Source organism: Talpa europaea (assembly GCF_964194135.1).
Source record: "Talpa europaea genome assembly, chromosome: 9".
In the NCBI taxonomy this organism is placed as follows: Eukaryota; Metazoa; Chordata; class Mammalia; order Eulipotyphla; family Talpidae; genus Talpa; species Talpa europaea.
The window spans coordinates 57,105,314-57,126,841 of record NC_140076.1 but is presented as its reverse complement, the minus strand read 5'-3'; the positions used below and the strand labels follow the sequence as shown (position 1 = coordinate 57,126,841).

The 21,528-nt window shown below is 38.9% G+C and overlaps 1 protein-coding gene across 1 annotated transcript in view; it reads left to right on the top strand.

The window, feature by feature from the left end:
• Nucleotides 1-21,528, top strand: part of DNAJC6 (DnaJ heat shock protein family (Hsp40) member C6) — an 84,280-nt gene that overhangs the window by 61,615 nt on the left and 1,137 nt on the right. The window contains exons 9-18 of the mRNA XM_084243056.1: nt 400-479; nt 1,305-1,498; nt 1,597-1,677; nt 4,016-4,450; nt 12,332-12,466; nt 14,648-14,716; nt 15,937-16,056; nt 17,722-17,985; nt 20,274-20,416; nt 20,601-20,777. Of these exons, the coding sequence (XP_084099182.1) occupies nt 400-479; nt 1,305-1,498; nt 1,597-1,677; nt 4,016-4,450; nt 12,332-12,466; nt 14,648-14,716; nt 15,937-16,056; nt 17,722-17,985; nt 20,274-20,416; nt 20,601-20,777 (1,698 nt within the window). The remainder of the gene's footprint in view (nt 1-399; nt 480-1,304; nt 1,499-1,596; nt 1,678-4,015; nt 4,451-12,331; nt 12,467-14,647; nt 14,717-15,936; nt 16,057-17,721; nt 17,986-20,273; nt 20,417-20,600; nt 20,778-21,528) is intronic.

The following is a 21,528-nucleotide window of genomic DNA, read 5'->3' as shown; positions in this document are numbered from 1 at the left end:
GAAAAGGTGCTATAAAGACGAACAGTTTGTTTGGGCCACAGAGGTGGCCCAAAAAGGCTACTGAAAAGATGCTGCCTTTCAAGGCAGAATTTGAAGGATGAGTTTATCAGGTTGGAGCAGGGCCATCCTGGATAGAAGGAAGTGGCGTAAGTCAAAGTATCGCAGTGTGCAAGAACATGGGACATTAGCAGATGAGCAAATGCCTTGCCAATGTAGAGTTCATGGAGAGGCTAGATATGAAACTGGGTCAGTTCCAGATGGGAAAGTCATTCAGTGTCATAGCAAACAGAAACGCAGATGTAGAAACAGTTGAAGATGTGTGGCTCCCCAAATAGAACCTTTTGAGCTGACTCCCTTTTCACTCACTGGCTGTAATGTGCTTCTCGTTTGTATTTTTAGGTGACCAACACTCAGATATTCCAGCTTCAATTTCATACTGGATTCATACCACTGGAGACAACAGTTTTAAAGTTCACCAAGTGAGTGCTTCTTGGGCCAGAAACCCTTTTAATGTAAGCAGCTGTGCAATGCAGGGACTCAAGTACCTCCAGCTCCTTCCTGCTGTAATGCAGCAGCCCCCAGATACTCGGTGCTGAGGGACTGTTGAGTGTAGTTTAGCAATACGCAGAGGCTGGTTCATCTTACAGCTTTTGGTAGGGTATGATTTGTAATAAACGAAAGTGAATGAAGGAAGTCAAAATTTCTATAAGTGAACCAGAGGGAAGAAAGTATCAAAACTGATTCTTTGCATCTGTGCTACCCTTTATACCAGGGATGACGGGGTAATCAGTAGTTTGGTGTGAGCGCTGACCATCATAATGCATGCCAGGCCGTAACCGTGAGAGAGTCCTGGGGAACCCCTATATAATAGCTATCGATCCTTACTGGCTATATTATAATGTAGTCTAGGGAACTCAAACAGGTGGTTGAAGTTGAGTAGTTGCTGAAGCAGGAATTGCTGAAGTCAGGATAGGGGTGAGATTCAAAGGCTCAGAATGGTGACTGTGGACTATCTTGCTATTTTGACCACTGATTGGGCCATGCTGGTGCACACTGGCTGGATGCGGGGGACCTGCTTTCCAGAATGCTTCCCATGCAGTCATATCCAAATTCTTTGACTAGGCATTCTTCTCATCTTTTCAGAGGAGGAAACAATTCAAAGTAACTTACCTGGTTAACTATTGATTTTTTTCTCCCTAGAAGAGTCTCAGAGTTAATTTAAAAGTCAATCTACAATGGTTTCTGTCCTGAACATCATAGTGATTCCATTTTCACTGATCTTATTCTTCTAAATTCTGATTTAGGCCAGAGCTGGATGCATGTGATGTACCAGAAAAATATCCTCAGCTATTTCAGGTCACTCTGGATGTAGAACTACAGCCTCATGATAAAGTCATAGACTTGACCCCACCCTGGGAACACTACTGCACAAAAGATGTTAATCCCAGCATCCTCTTCTCTTCTCACCAGGAGCATCAGGATACTTTGGCCTTAGGAGGTATGAGTCACCTGGTTTTGTGTTCAAGATGAAACTGTGTTATTTGCCACATTGACTTCCTGTGTTGCATTGATACTGCGTGGCCTGTTGTCTTGCAGGACAGGCTCCAATAGATGTTCCTCCAGACAACCCCAGGCACTTCGGGCAAGGTGGCTTCTTTTCCTCTCTCTGTTGGCAAGGTACTTCTAAGCATTTCTTTAAATCATATAGTTCCGTGATTAAGGTACATGGTTCTTCTATAAAGATGATTAGTCCTTGAAGCGGACTAAAGTAATCCAGGGTCCCCCTATTCCATAGTCTCCCCATTCATTCCTTTTTCAAATCATGGAACTTGAATTTCCTACGCTACTTTCAACTCCATGGATGCTCTTAGAGTGATACTAAAAACATCTTAAGCTGACTTCTTCCTTTACTGGCCATGCTATGCTTTGGATCAAATCTTTCCTGGATTTATGAATAAGCCTGCTATTTCCCCAGATCTCCCTTTACTCTGTTGATACACAAAGACATTAACAAAGGACTCTGTCTCTTGTCCTCAACTAAATATTCTACAAATATGAAGTTTGGCATTTCTCCTAGGGGCTTTATTCATTAGCAGGTCAGGGCTGAGCTTCACCTGCTACAGGGAAGACAAACACTTCGCCCAGATATCTCTGCTACTTGATTTTACAATCAAAGCAGAAAGCAAACTGTATCCTTTTGTGTTGAATATGGAGATGTTTTTCAGAATCTTTCTTAGTGTACCATGTCTGGCTGCTACCATCAGCAGACAGGCAGTGGCATTTTAAAGAATCCCTATTTACCATCTTTGGAGGTTAACTGAGAGGATCAGTGTAGAAATGAATAATAAAGAGCTTCTCTAAGGAAGGCGAAAGACTGGCTTTGGCAATGGTCTACTTGAAATTCACTTGCTTGACCTTTTTCCACTGTGTGAATTTAAGACCATACTTATATTACTTAGAGTTTTGTGTTTGGTGAAAAAAATTCTTCCTAGAATTTCATTGAATTGAAAGGCTTACTTTCAGAATTTACTACTGAAAAATAGGATCAATAACATAAAAAAAATTGGAAAGCTTGGTGAAGTCTAGATAGAAGGTAGTTGTTTCCCACTTCCCTCTTAGATTCCTTTACACTTCACCTTCCTCACCTGAGGGTTTTTAATAAAACTTCACAAGGGCTATGGTGATGGTGCACGGTGAATTGGTGGTAGGAATTCTATGGGGACTACACCTGAGAGGAGAAAGCAAACATTGTACAAAAATGAACAATGATGTAAAATATATATAAATAAATAAATTTCATACACACACACACACACACACACACACTTAACTTTTATATCCCCACTGCTGTTTTAGTAAATAATTTAGCTTCTGTGAGGCTTTCAAATAGGCATTAGCACAAATGCACAAACTCTTACCCAACCAGATGTGTTTAGAAGTGCAGAATTTATGAAGTTTAGAAAGGGAACAAGGGACATAAACTGCATTAGACTTAGTATCCTTGGCATAGTATTTTGGCATCTAAGTCAAAAATGTATAAGCAACCATATTAATATTTCTGCAGTGAAACATGTAAGCAACAATCCTGAGTGAGATAAACAAAGACTATAAAAACTTACACATCAGTTCCAGTCAGACTTTTCTGCCATTTTACATATATGCCAAACTTAGGGAAGCTTTTTCCTTTGTACTAAGTTTTTTGCATTTTAGAGTTGGGGACAGGGATGTGGATCCGTGTTCGATCTGGGATGTGGATTTACCTAACATTAAGTAACAAAGTTCTGCAAGAAGTTCTGTATCAAAGAGGGCCCTTTCTAAACTTCACTCACCAATCTCTCCATTCTTCTCCAGAAGAGGCCTCTTTCCTGCTGCCCATTTTATGCTGAAAATACCTCCTTTCTGGTTGGTCAAAGGACCACCCCAGGCAAGGCCAGTCCCTCTATTCAGTTATTAGGAATGTGGTTCACTTCTGCTCCAGACTGTGGGAGAAAGGCGACAAGGAGACACAGAAGAAGGAGAGGGGTTATCAAAGGACTAGATAATTTTTTAAGCACCTAACACAGTACCTGGAAGATGACAACAACAACAATAATAATAAAAGATAAAACACTTAAGACTTCCTATGGGTTATCTCATGTAATTCTCACAACAATCATGTGAGTTAGGTACTATTTATCACCCCATTTGCTGAGGAGAAAACCAAACCCAGAAAAGTAAAGTAACTTTCTTAGTATCACAGAGCTAGTAAGTGCCGGAGCTGAGATTCGAAGCCAGGCTGTCTGTTTCCAGAGCTCCTGCTCTTTTCCGCTAGGTTAGACTGCCGTCCAGATCAACAAGTGATAAATGAATAAATGTACTATGAAATACATCAGACTTTCCATTGGTAAGGATCTGAAAGTACTGTTTGCTCAGAGCTGCTCCTCCCACTTTCTGGGATCTTGTACTTTTACTATCACACAACCCACCAATGCTGTGGCCATAACTAACCATTTATTGGCATCCTGGCCTTTCTTAGACCAGAGATCAGAGAAGTCATTCTGTGAGGAGGATCATGCTGCCCTAGTGAACCAGGAAAGCGAGCAGTCGGACGATGAGCTTCTGTCCCTTTCCAGTCCTCATGGCAATGCCAGTGGCGACAAGCATCATGGAGCCAAGAAGCCCAGCAAAAAGCAGCCAGAGCCAGCTGCCCCACCACCCCCTGAGGATGTGGACCTTCTGGGCCTAGAAGGTTCTGCAGTGAGTAAGAACTTCTCTCCACCGGCGGCTCCGCCCACCAATTCCGAACTGCTGAGTGACCTGTTTGGGGGCGGAGGTGCGGCCGGCCCTGCCCAGGTTGGACAGTCGGGGGTGGAAGATGTATTTCATCCAAGTGGGCCTGCATCCACCCAGTCAACACCGCGCCGGTCTGCCACCTCCACCTCTGCGTCTCCAACCCTAAGAGTGGGAGAAGGTATTTTTTTTTCTATATTGTACTATAACTCGGTTTTAAGTGATAAGCTTTGTTTAAGCAGGAGGCATTAAACTTTCCTAATAAGATAGACTTTTCTGGTCTCCCTGAAAGTCTCTTTGCAGAGTGTGTTCATTGAAATGGGGAACACAAGAGGAAATGGAAATATTGTCCTCTTGGGTATAACAGCATAAAAACGGATACTTGAGTTCCTTGTCCTTCATTCCTTTCCTCATGATTTTAATCACTGAGCTTTTTGAGTTACTTTGCTTGGAGATGCAGATGGATTATTATTATTAATAATAATTATTTAATAGAATAATATTTTTTTGCCAAATGTGCAATTTAGCACTAAACATGGATTTAACTCTTATAAAAACCTGGCAAATAGTTGCTATTATTATCTCCATGTTATAGTTGAGGAATGGAGTCAAATTAGTAGCATACATTTGTATAGCTAGTAATTGATGGGACCAGGATCCAAAACTAGGCCATTTGACTCCAGTGCTTTCTTTCAATTTTCCTGTAGTGCCTTCCTGGAATTGTAGTTGTCTGAAGACACTTAGGCTGGGTAGGGAGTACTTGCTTACTTCCAGATACAGTTAAGGGTTCCTGCAAGCAGCACGGCTGGCTGCAGTGGAGCAGATGGTGTCCAGGCTGAGAGTTTGAGCTCCATGTGGCTCAGTCAGCTTCACTCTGCTCGTTGCTTTAGACTCAGCCTTCTTATGCCTGCTCATCCGAGATCTTTTAACAATTTTGGAAGACAGTAGCTAGGGATGCTGAAGTTCATGACAGCTTCTGAAGAACCAGCTGCCCCTTGTTTCTGTCTCCTTTAGCCAAGGTGAGATCATACTAGGAAGAAGAGAAATGACTTCAGTCTTCAGGCAGGTGGAAAGCTGTGGGGACTTTCTTTTCCAAGCTTATCCTTTACTTCTCAGAGGCTTTGGGCTGGTCTTGATTTGTGGCAGTTCAGGTGGAGGCGTTCTTTTTATAAGCGTCAATCTCAGAATCAGAGAATGTAGGTGCTTAGTCTCAAACTCCTAGAATAGTTATTGTGGACCAGGGTATAAACCCAGATTCCCTGAATCTCAGGCCACTTCCTCTGTTCTTCACCTCCTTCCATCTAGTTCTTACTCACTAGGGTGAAAAAAGCACTGTCAGGAAAAAAAATTTAAACAACCAAGGTAGCACAGTATTTATTTATTTATTTATTTATTTATAAATTTTATTGTTATATTCCCCATACAATTGCAGCCCCCCCATTCTGACCCCAATCCCTCCCCTCCCGCCCCCGCCCCCCTAAAAGTGTCTCTGGTTCATAGTTTTTTGTTGATTTTGATTTTCACTTTCTTATATTCATTTTCCTGGTCCCTTATTTAAGTTTTCTAGATTCCTGCTATGAGTGAGACCATCCGGTATTTTTCTTTTTCTTTTTGGCTTATTTCGCTGAGCATGATCCCTTCCAGCGCCATCCATGTTGCTGCAAATTGCATGTGTTTATCTTTTTTGAATGCTGAGTAATATTCCATGGTATATATGTACCACATCTTCTTGATCCAGTCATCTATTTTTGGGCATTTGGGTTGTTTCCAAAGCTTAGCTATTGTAAACAGTGCTGCTATAAACATAGGGGTGCAGGTGTTCTTTGGAATTGATGTTTCTGTGTCCTTTGGGTAAATACCTAGGAGTGGAATTGCTGGATCATATGGAAGCTCTATGTTTAGTAGGTCCAGAAATCTCCACACAGCTTTCCACAGTGGTTGGACCAGTTTGCACTCCCACCAACAGTGCAGAAGAGTTCCTTTTTCTCCACACCCTCGCCAACATTTGTTGTTGCTAGTTTTTTTAATATGTGCCATTCTCACTGGTGTAAGATGGTATCTCATGGTAGTTTTGATTTGCATTTCCCTGATTACAAGTGATGTTGAACATTTTTTCATATGCCTGTTGGCCATTTGCATTTCCTCTTCAGAGAAGTTTCTTTTTAGCTCTTCTGCCCATTTTTTGACTGGATTATTTTCTTTGTTGTTGTTGAGTCTCATCAGCTCTTTGCAGATTTTTGTGATCAGTCCTTTATCATTAGTGTTGGGTGCAAAAATGTTCTCCCAGTCGGTGGGGTTTCTCTTTGTTTTTGTTATTGTCTCTTTTGCTGTGCAAAAGCTCTTTAATTTGATGTAGTCCCAGCTGTTTATCTTTGCCTTCACTATCACTGCTTTGGGTGATGTGTCTGTAAAGATGTCTTTGATGTGCAAATCACGTAGTGTTTTGCCTATATTTCCTTCTATATATTTTATGGTTTCAGGTCTTATGTCTAGTTCTTTAATCCATTTTGAGTTGATTTTTGTGTATGGTGTGAGGTAGTGGTCAAGCTTCATTCTTTTGCATGTAGCGACCCAGTTTTCCCAGCACCATTTATTGAACAAACTTTCTTTGCTCCAATGCATAGTCTTTGCTCCTTTGTCAAAGATTAGTTGACCATAAATCTGTGGGTTTATTTCTGGATTTTCTATTCGATTCCATTGGTCTGTATGTCTGTTCTTGTTCCAATACCATGCAGTTTTGATGATTATGGCTTTGTAGTATAGTTTGAAGTCTGGGAGTCTGATGCCTCCATTCCCTTCTTTTTTTTTCAGGAGAGCTTTGGCTATTCGGGGTTTTTTGTGATTCCATATGAATTTCATCAATAATTGTTCTATTTCTTTGAAGAATGACATTGAAATTTTGATTGGAATAGCATTGAATCTGTATATTGCTTTTGGAAGGATGGCCATTTTAATAATGTTTATTCTTCCAATCCATGAGCAGGGGATGTCTCTCCATTTCTTTGTGTCTTCTTCTCTTTCTTTTAACAGTGTTTTATAGTTTTCTTTGTATAGGTCCTTTACCTCTTTTGTTAGATTTATTCCCAAATATTTGATTTTTTTTGTTTCAATAACAAAAGGGATGGTTTTTTTGATTTCTTCTTCTTCAGATTTATTGTTTGTGTATAGGAAGGCTACTGACTTTTGCGTGTTGATTTTGTATCCTGCCACTTTACTGAACTGATTGATGAGTTGAATTAGCTTTTCTGTGGAGTTTTTGGGGTTCTCTATGTATAATATCATATCGTCTGCAAATAGTGATAGTTTGACTTCTTCTTTTCCTATTTGGATTCCTTGGATGTCTTTCTCTTGTCTTATTGCCCTGGCTAGGACTTCCAGTATTATATTGAAAAGCAATGGTGAGAGTGGACATCCTTGTCTTGTTCCAGATCTTAATGGAATTGCTTTCAGCTTTTCACCATTGAGAATGATACTGGCTGTTGGCTTGTCATAGATGGCCTTTATGATGTTGAGGTATGTTCCTTGTATCCCAAGAATTTCAAGGGCTTTTATCATGAATGGGTGTTGCACTTTGTTGAAAGCTTTCTCAGCATCTATTGATATTATCATATGGTTTTTATATTTCTTTTTGTTGATGTGTTGGATAACGTTGATTGATTTTCGGATGTTAAACCATCCTTGTGTCCCTGGAATGAATCCTACTTGGTCGTGGTGAATTATCTTATGGATACATTGTTGGATTCTGATAGCTAAAATTTTATTGAGGATTTTTGCATCAGTGTTCATTAAGGAGATTGGCCTGTAGTTTTCCTTTTTTGTGTTGTCCTTGTTCGGTTTTGGTATTAGTGTAATGTTGGCTTCATAGAATGTGTTAGGTATTATACCTTCCTTCTCAATTTTTTGGAAGAGTTTGTGAAGGATAGGCACTAATTCGTCTCTGAATGTTTGGTAGAATTCATTTGTAAATCCATCAGGTCCTGGGCTTTTGTTTTTGGGGAGGTTTTTGATTACCATTTCAATTTCGCTAATTGTATTTGGTCTGTTTAGGTGTTCTATTTCTTCTTTATCTAGCTTTGGGTGATTGTAGAGTTGTAGGAATTTGTCCATCTCCTCTAGATTGTTAAACTTGTTTCCATATAACTGTTCATAGTAGTTACTGATTATTCTTTTGATTTCTGCTGTGTCCGTTGTGATTTCTCCTCTTTCATTGATGATCCTGTTTATTTGTGCTTTCTCCCTCTTTTCCTTTGTGAGCCTGGCTAGGGGTTTGTCTATTTTATTGATTTTTTCAAAGAACCAGCTCTTGGTTTCATTGATCTTTTGGATTGTTTTTTTAGTTTCAATTTCATTTATTTCTGCTTTGGTTTTTATTATTTCTTTTCTTCTACTGGTTTTGGGGTTTTTTTGTTGTTCTTTTTCTAGATCTTTGAGCTTCGAGATTAGGTTGTTTCTTTGCGTTCTTTCTTGTTTCTTGATGTGAGCTTCTATTGCTATATATTTTCCTCTTATTACTGCTTTTGCTGCATCCCATACATTTAGGATATTGGTGTCCTCCTTGTCGTTCAATTCAAAAAATTTTTTAATTTCTTCTTTGATCTCCTCATTAGTCCAATGGTCTTCCAGTAGTGTGGTTTTTAATCTCCATGAGGTAGGAAAGTTCCTTGCCTTCTTTTTATGGTTTATTTCTAGTTTGATGCCTTCATGGTCAGAAAAGATGGTTGATATGATTTCAATCTTGGTGTATCTGTTGATGTTTGTCTTGTGCCCCAGTATGTGATCGATCCTGGAGAATGATCCGTGTGCGCTTGAGAAAAATGTGTACTCCGTTTTTTTGGGGTTTAGTGTTCTATAGATGTCTGTTAAGCCCAATTGCTCTAGGTCCTTATTTAGAGCTTTGGTTTCTTTACTTATTTTTTGTCTTGTTGATCTATCCATTGTTGATAGTGGTGTGTTGAAGTCTCCCACTATGTATGTGTTTTCTCTGATGTCTGTTTTCAGAGAGGACAACAGTTGTCTGATATATTTTGGTGCTCCTTCGTTTGGTGAGTATATGTTAATGAGTGTTATTTCTTCTTGAAGTATTGTCCCCTTGATCATAATGTAGTGACCATTGGGGTCTCTTTTTATCTTTTTGAGTTTGAAATCTGTTTTATCTGATATAAGTATAGCTGTTCCTGCTTTCTTTTTTGGTCCATTTGCTTGTAGGATTGTTTTCCATCCTTTAACTTCAAGCCTATTTTTATCTTTTGTAGCTAAATGTGTTTCCTGGAGACAGCAAAAGGTTGGGTTTTGTTTCTTAATCCAGCCTGCAACTCTGTGTCTTTTTATTGAAGAGTTTAGTCCATTTACATTTAGAGTTAATATTGATATGTTAACATCTGTATTTGCCATTGTGTTTGTCTTTCCTTTGATTTTATTTATTTATTCTTTTAATAACTTTTTTTTTTTTTGGCCTTCTTTCATTGTTATTCGTCCCTCTGAGGTTCTGGCTTTAGGACTCCTTGTAGTATTTTTTGGAGTGGGGGTTTAGTTGCAATGAAATTCCGGAGTTTCTGTTTGTCTGGGAAGGTCCATATTCTTTCTTCAAAGAGGAAGGAGAGCTTTGCGGGATAGAGTATTCTTGGTTGGCATCTGTTTTCTTGGAGTCTGTTGACTATGTCCCTCCACTCTCTCCTTGCCCGTAGTGTTTCTTCGGAGAAGTCTGATGTCAGCCTGATTGGTTTTCCTTTGAATGTTATCTGTTTCTTCCCTCTTGCCAGCTTCATTATTTTTTCCTTGTCCTGGATTCTTGGGAGCTTTACTATTATGTGTCTTGCTGTATTTTTCCTTTCGTCGTGGAAGTTTGGTGTTCTTCTTGCTTCTTGTATATCAATTTTCAGCTCCTTCTTCACATTTGGGAAGTTCTCTTCAATTATCTCTTTGAATATTTTCTCTGTTCCTACATCTCTCTCCTCTCCTTCTGGTATTCCTATAACTCTTATATTTCCTTTCCTCATGGAGTCAGATAGTTCCCGAAGTCTTTCCTCGTTCTTTTTCCTTCGTACTTCTCTTTCCTTTTCTGTTTTGGTTCTTTTTATTTCTGTGTCTTCAAGATTACTTATTTGTTCTTCCATTTCATCTATTCTGCTTTCATTGCTTTTCCCAGAATTCTTTAGTTCTTCCATTAATTCTTTGATCTCCTGCATTTCTTTTACTTCCCTCTTTAGGGACTCAATTTCTTTCTTCTGACCATTGTTTTCCCTCTCTAGGGACTCAATTGCATTCTTCTGATCGTTGATTATTTTTCCCTTATCATTGTTTTCCTTTATGACTTCTGTCAGTTTTTTAATCACGGCAATTTTAAATTCTCTTTCTGGAAGGCTCAGAAATTCTTCCAAGTTATTGTCGTTGCAATCTGGGGGCTGGTTTTCTTTTTGTGGTGGGTAGCACAGTATTTAATGTTTATGTTTGAAGACCATACACCTCCTCTGACTTTAGTAATTTAATTCATCATAGCTCCAGGCAGATAGTTGTATTACAGTCTCAGAGTGAGATGGGGCTTTTGAAACATTAGTTAGATCAGTGTCTCAGGTTACAGTTGGGGCCCACATATATTGACTAACTTCTCCAATGGTACACAATTGTTTAGTGGCCGACCCAGATTTATAACTCAAATATTCTGTCCCCTGAGAGGAATTAGTAGGAGCACAAAGTGCAGAGTTAAAGATCTGTATTTGAAGGCCAGGATTAAGAATAGACTATCTGTGTAGCCTTATTTAAAAAATGAAAATGAAAACCTTAACCTTTAATACTTACCAGTCAGCCTTGTTGTAAAGGCTACATTTTGAGTTAATTGCTGAGAAGTTCATTTTTCTTTATTGGAGAATGCCCCTAACTTAACATAAGTTGATATTATAAGTGTACCAAGTAGTAGTGATTTTAGCATCCCTCACCAGTGGGTTTCAAACTGAGATGTAGAGGGATTAAGCCTGCTTCCTTTTACAGTTACTCTGTAACTCTTAGTATTCTCATTTTATAGAAGGGATAAAGTTTTGTGAGTATTGGGTGAGATAAGGGGTCTACATTGTGTAGCAGACTGCCTGACATATATAATTGGTGCTGTTGTTGCCATGTAAGGCTCACTTGCTGCTCAGCACATACCAGGAAGGCATTCTGTCAGTGAGGTTGTAGTTGAACACACTATATGTAGTTGAATTACACTATATGTCCTACCTCATTTGTAAAAGTCGAATTTGTTCATTAATTTGTTTGATTCTAGTTGTCTGTTCCTAGAATAATCAATCTCTGCAGGAAGCAGTCAGCTCATTAGTTTGATACTTAGACTTTAGGAAGTGACACCTCACTACAGGGAGCTAAAAGGAATTTTGTTACTTGCCTGATAATGAGAAATTTAAGGCCATTTACATACATGCAACTCTGCAGTCATTTTCATTGCGTTCATTTTGCACCTGTGAGGAATGTGAGATGCCTTCAGGAAATTCCTCAAAATTGGAGTCAAAAAACTTGAACATAATTTCCAGTTCTATTATTTATTTGCAAGAAGATTGACTTTCTGAACCTCATTCTAATTACGTATAGAATGAAGGTAATACCATCCCCCCACCAGGCTTTGTTCAATGATTCGCTCAATATGAACACAATTCACTTAGTAAGCACCTCCTATGAGGTCAGGCATGGTTTTGTCACTGATGGGTTCATCTGTGTTGACTTAAACAGAGGCCAGCCTATAATCTTGATTGATTTATTTCCTGTTGTTAAGATACTCAAAAGTCCAAGGAGCCCTTATTTAGAATCTTATCGTTCATCTAACAGATAAACATAGATTTCTTCTTTGACCACAAAGATGGATTACCCATGTGTGCCCAGAAATTGTAGGGATCCATTGTTAGCCCTCGAGGAAATTTTCAGGGTAATCTGGGCCCATGCAGCAACCTAGGAGATAGGCACGTTCCAGTTTTTCAAGTATTTGGCTTAGGGCCATGCAATAGTGACAACTTTTTAATATTTATTGAGTGAATGAACTCATAGGATGAAGAAGTACATTTTTGTTACTATTTTTTAGGTGCCACCTTTGACCCATTTGGAGCACCTTCTAAACCATCAGGGCAAGATTTGCTGGGTTCTTTTCTGAGCACATCGAATGCTTCCAGTGACCCCTTTCTTCAGCCAACGAGAAGTCCTTCACCTACAGTGCATGGTGAGGAAGTACTTTATATTGTGTTCAGGGGAACATAGTTTTCCACAAGATATCAATAGGTGCTCAGATATAAAAGCAGTTTGTAGGATTTTTTTGTTTAAGCTTCATAATGTCTCTGAATTTTGGAAATTAACAATTTACATTAACTTATTAAAAGTTCTGGAATATTATACAGTAAAGAAGCCTATTTTACTTTGTCTTATTCATCTCATTATTCCTAAATCCTATTTGGATTTAGGAATTTTTTGTTTGCACTAGGACTACACAGTCAGAATTATAAGACACCATTGATTATAAGATGTAACTTTAGTTTATGTACTGATAAGATAAAAGAAAAATATTGCTATTTTTAATTGATTGGAAATACTTCTTGTTGGAGAAATTTTTATCTATTTTCTTCCCTTTAATATTTTGATAAGAGTACTACTATCTTTTATGTCTCATGGATATGGGTATTCATATCAGCATAGCAGTTTATGGATAACCCTCTTTCTTTCTTGTTACTGATTAGAACATTTATCACTCAGCTTAGATTCATGAGCACTCCTTTGTTTTATAACCATACTCTAATTCTGGCCTGTGTCATGCCAGTGAGTAGAAAGAATTCCTACTATCTTTGTTGGAAAAACAGTGATTATTTTACTGCTAGTAAATTAGTTACATCATCTTCATGTAGGATAACACAGGGGAGTTCAGATTTCTTCACCTCCAAACCCCTGAGATACTTCCTTCAGATTTCCACAGGGTACTACCAATCTCTTCTGAAAATCAAGAAATACTGCCTATGAATTCAACAAGTATTTTGAATATTTTCTCCCAAGAAAATAATTACTTAGGACATAGTGTTGGAAGAATAAGTAAAATAGCCATAATAAAAGGCAAAATAGAGATTAAACATTTTAGGTAATTACTTTTTCATCTGTGTATTCCTATATCTCCATCAGATTATAAGTTTCCTGATTTGGTGCCTTGCATGTGACAGGTATACATAAGGATTTGTGGATTTGATTAGTAGTAAGGTTGAAGTTCTAACAGCTAATTCTATATCCTAGTTGGATGCAAGACTAAGATCAGAGTTTAATGAAATCAGATGGCAAATGTCAACAAAATTGTTCAATTTCCATCTTAGTTTTTTATGAATTACAGTGAAAGAAGTGGAATAGAAAGGAAAGAACTGGTATTGCTAATAGTGTTATGTTCTTTTTAACTTGACTATGGGAAAACACAAGTTACTTTGTACTGAGCAAACAGAACTGGTGAATATAAGGTGTGATAATGCTATTCTTGGGGATTTCATGATTCTTTGTGTCATGATAGTGGTGTGTGTATGTGTATTTTAAATCCTACCTACAATATCAGTTTAGTATTTGCATTTTACTCATTGATTGCATGTATGGACAGAACCTAGAACTATTTTATAAAAAATATTTTTTATGGCACCATCTTGTTTATTATTTGGACTGTATAAATATAGAAAAAAATAACCAACATGTCTTCCTCTAACATATCTTATTCTCTTAGCTGACTGTTTCTTGTAATTCTATGTTTGGAACTTTGAGAAGTATCAGTATGACCTATATTGAAGTTGCCATGAGTTTGTTTTGAGTGAATAGACACACCCTTGGTCCCTTCATGGTGGATGGTATATAGTCAGTGCTCAGTACATGTTCTGGATAACTCCTCCTTCTCAATTCATGTAACAGTGAAGAGAAAGCAACATTTCAGTTCTAAGTTGGCTATGCCTCTCACACTTGTTATTGCCAACCTAAGATGAATTGAGTTCATAAAAATACCACTGACTTCATGTTAAGTGGAGAATTGGGACACACAAAGATGAATAAGATAGGTCTTTCCTGCAATGAATGCACAATTTAATGGAGACCAACATGTTTACAGTTAGAACTCAAAGACTGTGGATATGGAGGTAAAATAAAAGTGAGTTGAAAAAAGGAACAGAGACAGACAAGATGTGGCTATTAGCAACCCTCATGTAAGTAACTATAGATGAAGGCACAACATTTTCATGTTGCAGAACATGGAAAGAGCTCACGGGAGATGAACTGCCCAGGAGCGTGGAGGCTAAGCAGACTTCCTGGAAGGGATAGTGTTTCCCCATGTCAATTCAGAAAAGGGAGTTCTGAGCAGTCTTGTCCTGACTCTTTTTCTTCTCCCTGTTTGCAGCCTCTAGTACACCTGCTGTGAACATTCAGCCAGATGTTTCAGGAGGTTGGGACTGGCATGCCAAACCAGGTAAAGGTCAACAGGTTAATTTTGGTGTACATTTAACCATTTGTTAAAGATAGTCCTTTGCCCGAGATGAAGTGAGTCTTTACAGGATATCATTGGTCACCCATGTAATTTCCTAAAGACACATCCTGGCAGAACTTTTCACATTGCCTCTGATCTCATTCATGACAGAGGGGTTCAGATTTCTCATTATGTGTTACTTAAATGTTTCTATGTCTCATTTGTTGAGTGTCTTTCTTGATAATAGAATAGACAAATGTGGGTATATATCTAACTATCACTTACAAGCTCTTGGATTTTTTTTACAAGTCTTGACCACAATTGTGGTTAAACTCTTCTGGCTAGTCAGTATTTGTTAACAGTCATCTTGTGCAATTATGTTCTTTACATTTTGCAGATAGCATATGCACATCACACACACACACAAACACACTCACACTCATACACACACACACAAGAATTCTCATATAATGTGCTCATCCCAGCAACTTTCTGAAGCAGTTGCTGTTCTCTTATTTAACAAATGAGAAAATGTTGACACTCAAAGGATTTAGAAAACATGCCCAAGGTCACTCAGCTAGAAAATACTAGAGCCAAAATTCAAATCTGTGTCTGACTCCAAATTCAATAGAAAAAGTGAAGCCAGATGCATCTAGTTGACAGATCTGGAGCGATTACTGTCTGCTGCCAAGATTTCACTACAGATGCAAGAAAAAAGTGTCCTCGAGCTTTCTGTCTGTCTGATACTGGCATCCAAAATTGAATGGGGCATACAAGAAAAAACAAGGAATTTTTGCAACTTATAAATAACCTTGTAAACAGAAAAGAGCTTATTTTGATCCAAAAATATAAAAAAGGAAAATCCTCAAGAATATACAAAAAAAAAAAAAAAAAGAAAACTACAAGAACTAACAAGGGAATTTACTAAGGTTGCAGAATACGATGTTAAAACAGCAACAGACATGAAGTCAGGTGACATGAGAGATAAACGGAATGTAATGGCCACGGGTGTGGTAAAAAATGACACAGGTCTTCTCTATTCCCTGTCCCTGCTGCAGGCTACTAGTCACTTCTGTTAAAGAAACAAGGTCTCGCAACATTAACCATATTTCCATATCTAATCTGCCCTCAGAGACCAGATGAGAAGTATCTCTGAATTTCTGAATTTCAGAATTCAGCCTTGGAAAATGAACTCATTTTCAGTGATCTTAATTCCTTTTCAGGAGGTTTTGGAATGGGAAGTAAGTCAGCTGCCACCAGCCCCACAGGATCCTCACACGGCACTCCCACACACCAAGCCAAACCGCAGACTCTGGATCCTTTCGCTGACCTTGGGACACTAGGTACAAACTAAGCAGGTTAAGATATAAATGACATTTCCTTATGACTACATAGCCTTGAAGTCATCTTATTTGACCATTAATATTCTGACAATGAATGTAGCTTCATAATAGCCATACTTATATCACTACAACAACTTTGTCATTTTAGAAATGTAGTAATTCTTACAACTCCCGGGGAAACTGGTTTCCTAAAGTTCTCCATTTTTCAAGTCATATAACTTAGGGAAGTTAAGACTTTCTGAAGTCACAATAGGAATGTGAGCAAGGGCTAGAAGCCAAGAAGTTTGACTGCTGGGCACTTGTTTTGAGAATAAAAATTAGACTTCTAAATTATATAGCTGCATTTCAGAAATGACAAAAGACAGCATCCTTTTCCTTGAGGTGTTTCCACAATGAATAATTCTGATAAAACACCAATGCTTTAGTTCCTCCCATAAATACTCTGAGTTAATTGACCTGGCTGTGGCTTGGATATAGAGCTGTGATTTCTCCATCTTTAAAGTAGAACGAAAAATACTACCTTCCTCCTAAGAGTATTGTGTGCATTGAAAACAAAATATGTGTAAATGTGTTATGCAAATTCTAAAGAGCTGCACAAGTATTATTTTATTATCAGTTACTTACAGTTTGGTGCATGAAAGTGTCCTTGGACATGATCACAGTTTAATTTCTCATTTACCTCTTTAAATACAGGCCACAACTGTTTTTCATATTTTGGAAAATAGAGCAGCATGTATGTATTTAAAAATTAGGAGATTGTGGAATGAGTATTCTATTAAATTTCTGGCATAAAGTATTTAGCATTTTTAAAAATTTGAATAAGATCCTTTGCCCTGATCAAAATTGTTGGTGTTGACTATGTTTACTCTCCTGCAATGAAGTGCAAGTAGTGTGAAATTGAAAGCTCTTTATGAAATTTCAAAACATCATTGTTTATTCTTGGTCACTACCAAGCTTGCACTTAAAACAAGCAATGGTTAATACTGATAACTGATGTGTAATTAGACTAATGAGTAGAATTTATTTTGTTTTATTCCCTATTCTTGGAATTTGCTAGTTTTTATTCCAGTGAAATTATAGAATCTGCTTAGGACTGTGGTGAAGGGTCATTAGTACTTTGGTGTGGATGTGGTATGGTATCATACATTTGAGGAAGTGCGAACTTGTACTCCTAAAACATTTATACTACTGTAAAACATTGCTCAGAAAAAAATTTTAAGATAAAATAAAAAATTCAAAACCAAGACCAAAAAAATCTGCTTCGGAGGTGGGCAGGAGGGGAGGAATAGTACAATAGGAAAAACCAGGCATCTTCTGGCTTCCAGTCAAAAGATGTGGAGTCAACTCTTTGTTCTGCCACTTGCTGCTGTGTGGCTTTGAGAAAACCACTGAACTGTTTTGACCTGCAGTTTGTTCATCTGAATAAAAATGGAGCTATGAACACATACCTAAATATGTCATTGTGGGGATTGAGAAATGGAGGATATTAGGATATAGATGCCTGCTATTCTATAATGCTTAGGAATGTTAATTGTATTGCTTGTCAAGGCCATTTACACTAAAGTCATTGCAAATAATAACTTGAGACTCAAAGAGTTAGAGGCTACTACAAAATACCAGTACCTCTTTCTTCCCCAACCTCCTCCTGCTTTTTATTTCCTGTAGGTAGTTCTTCATTTGCCAGCAAACCTACCACACCAACTGGATTGGGTGGAGGATTTCCACCTCTCAGCTCACCACAGAAAGCATCTCCCCAGCCTATGGGTGGAGGGTGGCAGCAGGGAGGTGGCTACAACTGGCAGCAGCCTCAGCCTAAGCCCCAGCCCAGCATGCCACATTCCTCTCCTCAGAACCGACCCAACTACAATGTGAGCTTCTCATCCACACCTGGGGGTCAGAGTGAACGTGGGAAAGGATCGACGAACTTGGGTAAGGCTGCAGGGCCAGGCTTCATAGTACCTGGCTATGTCTACCTGAAGCAGGAGATAGAAGTGATTTGCAGTAGTTTTGAGGCAATCTTGTAGCTGTAAAGACACAGCATGATCCCTGCCCCCCATGCAATGCCTGGAGCTCCTGGGTTTCTCACACTCGCCATATTGTTTTGTGATTACTGGCTCACTTGTCTGTCCCTTTATACAGAGATCAGTTGGAGGGCAAGGATTATGTCTTATTTGCCACTTTATCATCATCTAGCTTAGTTTTTGGCATTTAGTAGGCACTAAATGAATATTGAATGGATGTGAGTGGAGTGGTGGATCTTGAAGCTGTTCATCCTTTGAAAGAGAGAGTAGAGAATAAAGGTTGGGAACCCATCAGACACTGTGGTTGGGTGCCAATTGGAGGAGTGTACATGTCTTTAGACATCTGGTCTTTCTTATTCCCTGATGGGTGTTCCTGAGGTGATTGGATTTCCTGTGTTGGTTTTTTTCTTTTTTGAGAAAAAAGTTAAAAGAACACAAAATGGGTCAACAACTAGACTGGAAGACACTCTAGATGGGATTTTTTTTTTGTGGGGGGGGGGCGGCAGTTGATAATTTGTAAAAACATTTTGCATAGCCAGGATTGTTAAATTTGAGTTTGTTGAAAGGCCTGTTATGATATATTTCACATTTCAGTTGATTTGATCATACTTTCTCTCTTTGGAATATGGAAATTTTTCTACTTTTTTTTTTTTTTTATAGAGGCATGTTTTTCTTTATTTGTTTGCTTGTTTGTTTGTTTTTTGTTTATACATGCACTGGGTACAGTCAGAAGCGCGGGAGGGTGAGAGAATTCACCAGAGCCAGGGCGGGGAGCAGAGCAGGCAGAAGGACCGAAGTACACTGCTGAGGGGAGCAGCGGGCGGCAGGAGAGGTCTGCGCGCCATGTGGGACCCTCCTCTGGTGGCCGGGGAGCAGCCGGGGATTGAACCGGCGCCTCAGAGGCCGCGGGCAGCTTCGCAACCCAGCGCTCTACCGCTGCGCCACCGGGGAGGCCCTTTCTACTTTTCTTATTAGCAGTAGTTAACATTTATTGAGAGCTTACTACATGTCAGGAGTTTTTACAGATTTCATATCATCTCTAAAACCAATCCCATGTTGTCGATCAGGAATCAATGATAAAGATCAGTAAAGAAATTTCCTAATTCCTAATTCCATACAGCTTATAAGTGACAGACCCAAGATTTGAACCACACAGTCTGGCTCCAGAACCCCTGATCTTAACCACAATGCTTTCCTGGCTATGATACAGGTGCCTTTTCATAATACTGACATGATAGGGATTCCTTTGTTGGGAAAAGATAGCATCATATTTGTTCTTTGGTTAACAGTAGACAGTCCTTAGATAATTCTATAGAGTGATGTGACTTTCGATTTTTATTTTGAATAGAATTGAGGTGAGTGTCTTCAATCAACAAATATTTGTGGAACATTTTGAGTGTGGAAAATATTGGGGTTATAGTAATGAGCAAGACACAAATTCCTTAGCCTCGGGGCACTTACATTTGTGTGTGTGTGTGCGCACACACGCATGTACATCCAAGTGTGTGGTCAGGACATCTTACCCTACAGAGTTGGCAAATGAGCTGAAACTCAAGCACCAGTTTTGGTTGGCAGACATTGGATGCATGGACTGTTATGTTTTGGTTTTATTTACCAGATATTTAAATAGTCAGGTATATCCTAACACTTTTTAAAATGTTAACTTATCAATTCTCACAACATATAGCAGTAGTGTTAACAAAATCACTGCTTTACAGATGAGGAACTGAGGTATGGAGATGATAAGTAACTTGCCTCAAGATCTTATTGCTAATAATGGGCAAAGCTAGAATTCTCTACTGCGGAGACTAGGTGTGGACGAGAAAGCAGTGGCATGTGTAGACTCCAAATACAAAAGCCCAACACTGGTACTAACTAGTTATACCTGGGGCAGAGTAAGGGGGCATGGAAATCAAGAGTGTATGCAGCTAAGAAAAGATGGTACAGTAGAAAAGGAGTTGCAATTAGTTTGATACTCCAGCTCAAGTTCTAGCTTTGCCATGGCCACGCCATATGACTCTGAATGGACCTTATCATTTCTCACACTTCATTTAGGTCTCATATCCTATTCACAGAATAAATATGATGATGAAGGGCCTTAACACATGTGAAAATACCTTGACGTGTTATGAGATAATGATATGATTATGTTCAAGAGTAAAAACTATAGTGATTTTTCAAAAAATTATATTGCAGAAGGGAAACAAAAAGCAGCTGACTTTGAAGACCTACTCTCTAGTCAAGGTTTCAGTGCACACAAAGACAAAAAGGGGCCCCGAACAATAGCTGAGATGAGAAAGGAAGAAATGGCTAAGGAAATGGATCCTGAAAAATTAAAGGTGAGTGAGCCTCTGACATGGTATGATCCTCTGTACCACAAGGTCACACTTGTGGAGCATCCACATGGAACCAACGCGTGGTGACTGCAGTGTTTGATGTTGCTAGAGCTGGAGGCATCCGATAGTCCCAATAGAGAACTGGATCGAAAAACATTTGAATTTCTCAACCCATCTGCACTTACAGATTCTGGAATGGATTGAAGGCAAAGAGAGAAATATCAGAGCACTTCTGTCCACTATGCACACTGTGCTGTGGGAAGGGGAGACCAAGTGGAAACCAGTTGGCATGGCAGACCTGGTGACACCAGAGCAGGTGAAGAAGGTATACAGGAGGGCTGTGTTGGTGGTGCACCCAGATAAAGTGAGTATGACCTGCCCTGTTGTGTCAGTTGTCTTTTCCTCCTTTCATTTATTATTTATTTATTTATTATTTTTTTATTTTTTTAAAAAGATTTATTTATTTATTTATACAAGCACTGGGTACAGTCAGAAGCGCGGGAGGGTGAGAGAATTCACCAGAGCCAGAGCGGGGAACAGAACAGGCAGACGGACGAAACACACTGCTGAGGGGAGCAGCGGGCGCAGCAGGAGAGGTCTGCACACCATGTGGGGCCCTCGCTGGCGGCCGGGGATCGAACCTGCACTTCAGAAGCTGTGGGCAGCTTTGCAGCCCAACGCTCAATGGCTGCACCACCAGGGGAGGCCCCATTGTTATTTTTTTAAAGTATTTTTTCTTACATTATTATTAATTTTTGGACAATATATGGCTTCTCCCCTCAGGTGTGGTCACCATACTTTCATTATTTTTTGAGCATGTATTAAAACAACATGCTTTCAATTTGCTGGTTATGAGGCCATCTGTGTAATAAAGTCCCTAGGCTAAAATCGGGTATTTAAATAAATAGTTGTACTTTATGAAACAGGTGAAATCAAGTTATGCATTATGAATAATGAAATAGGGGCTTACTCAGAGAGCTGTAAAATTCCCCGCTGACTAATTTTTAGGACTCCGATATAAATTGTGTCCTGACTTATATTAGGGTAGACTGAGAGGTGTGGAGGGAAGAAAATTTTTCTCTTCTGTAAATACAGCAGTATGTTTAGCCAGGATT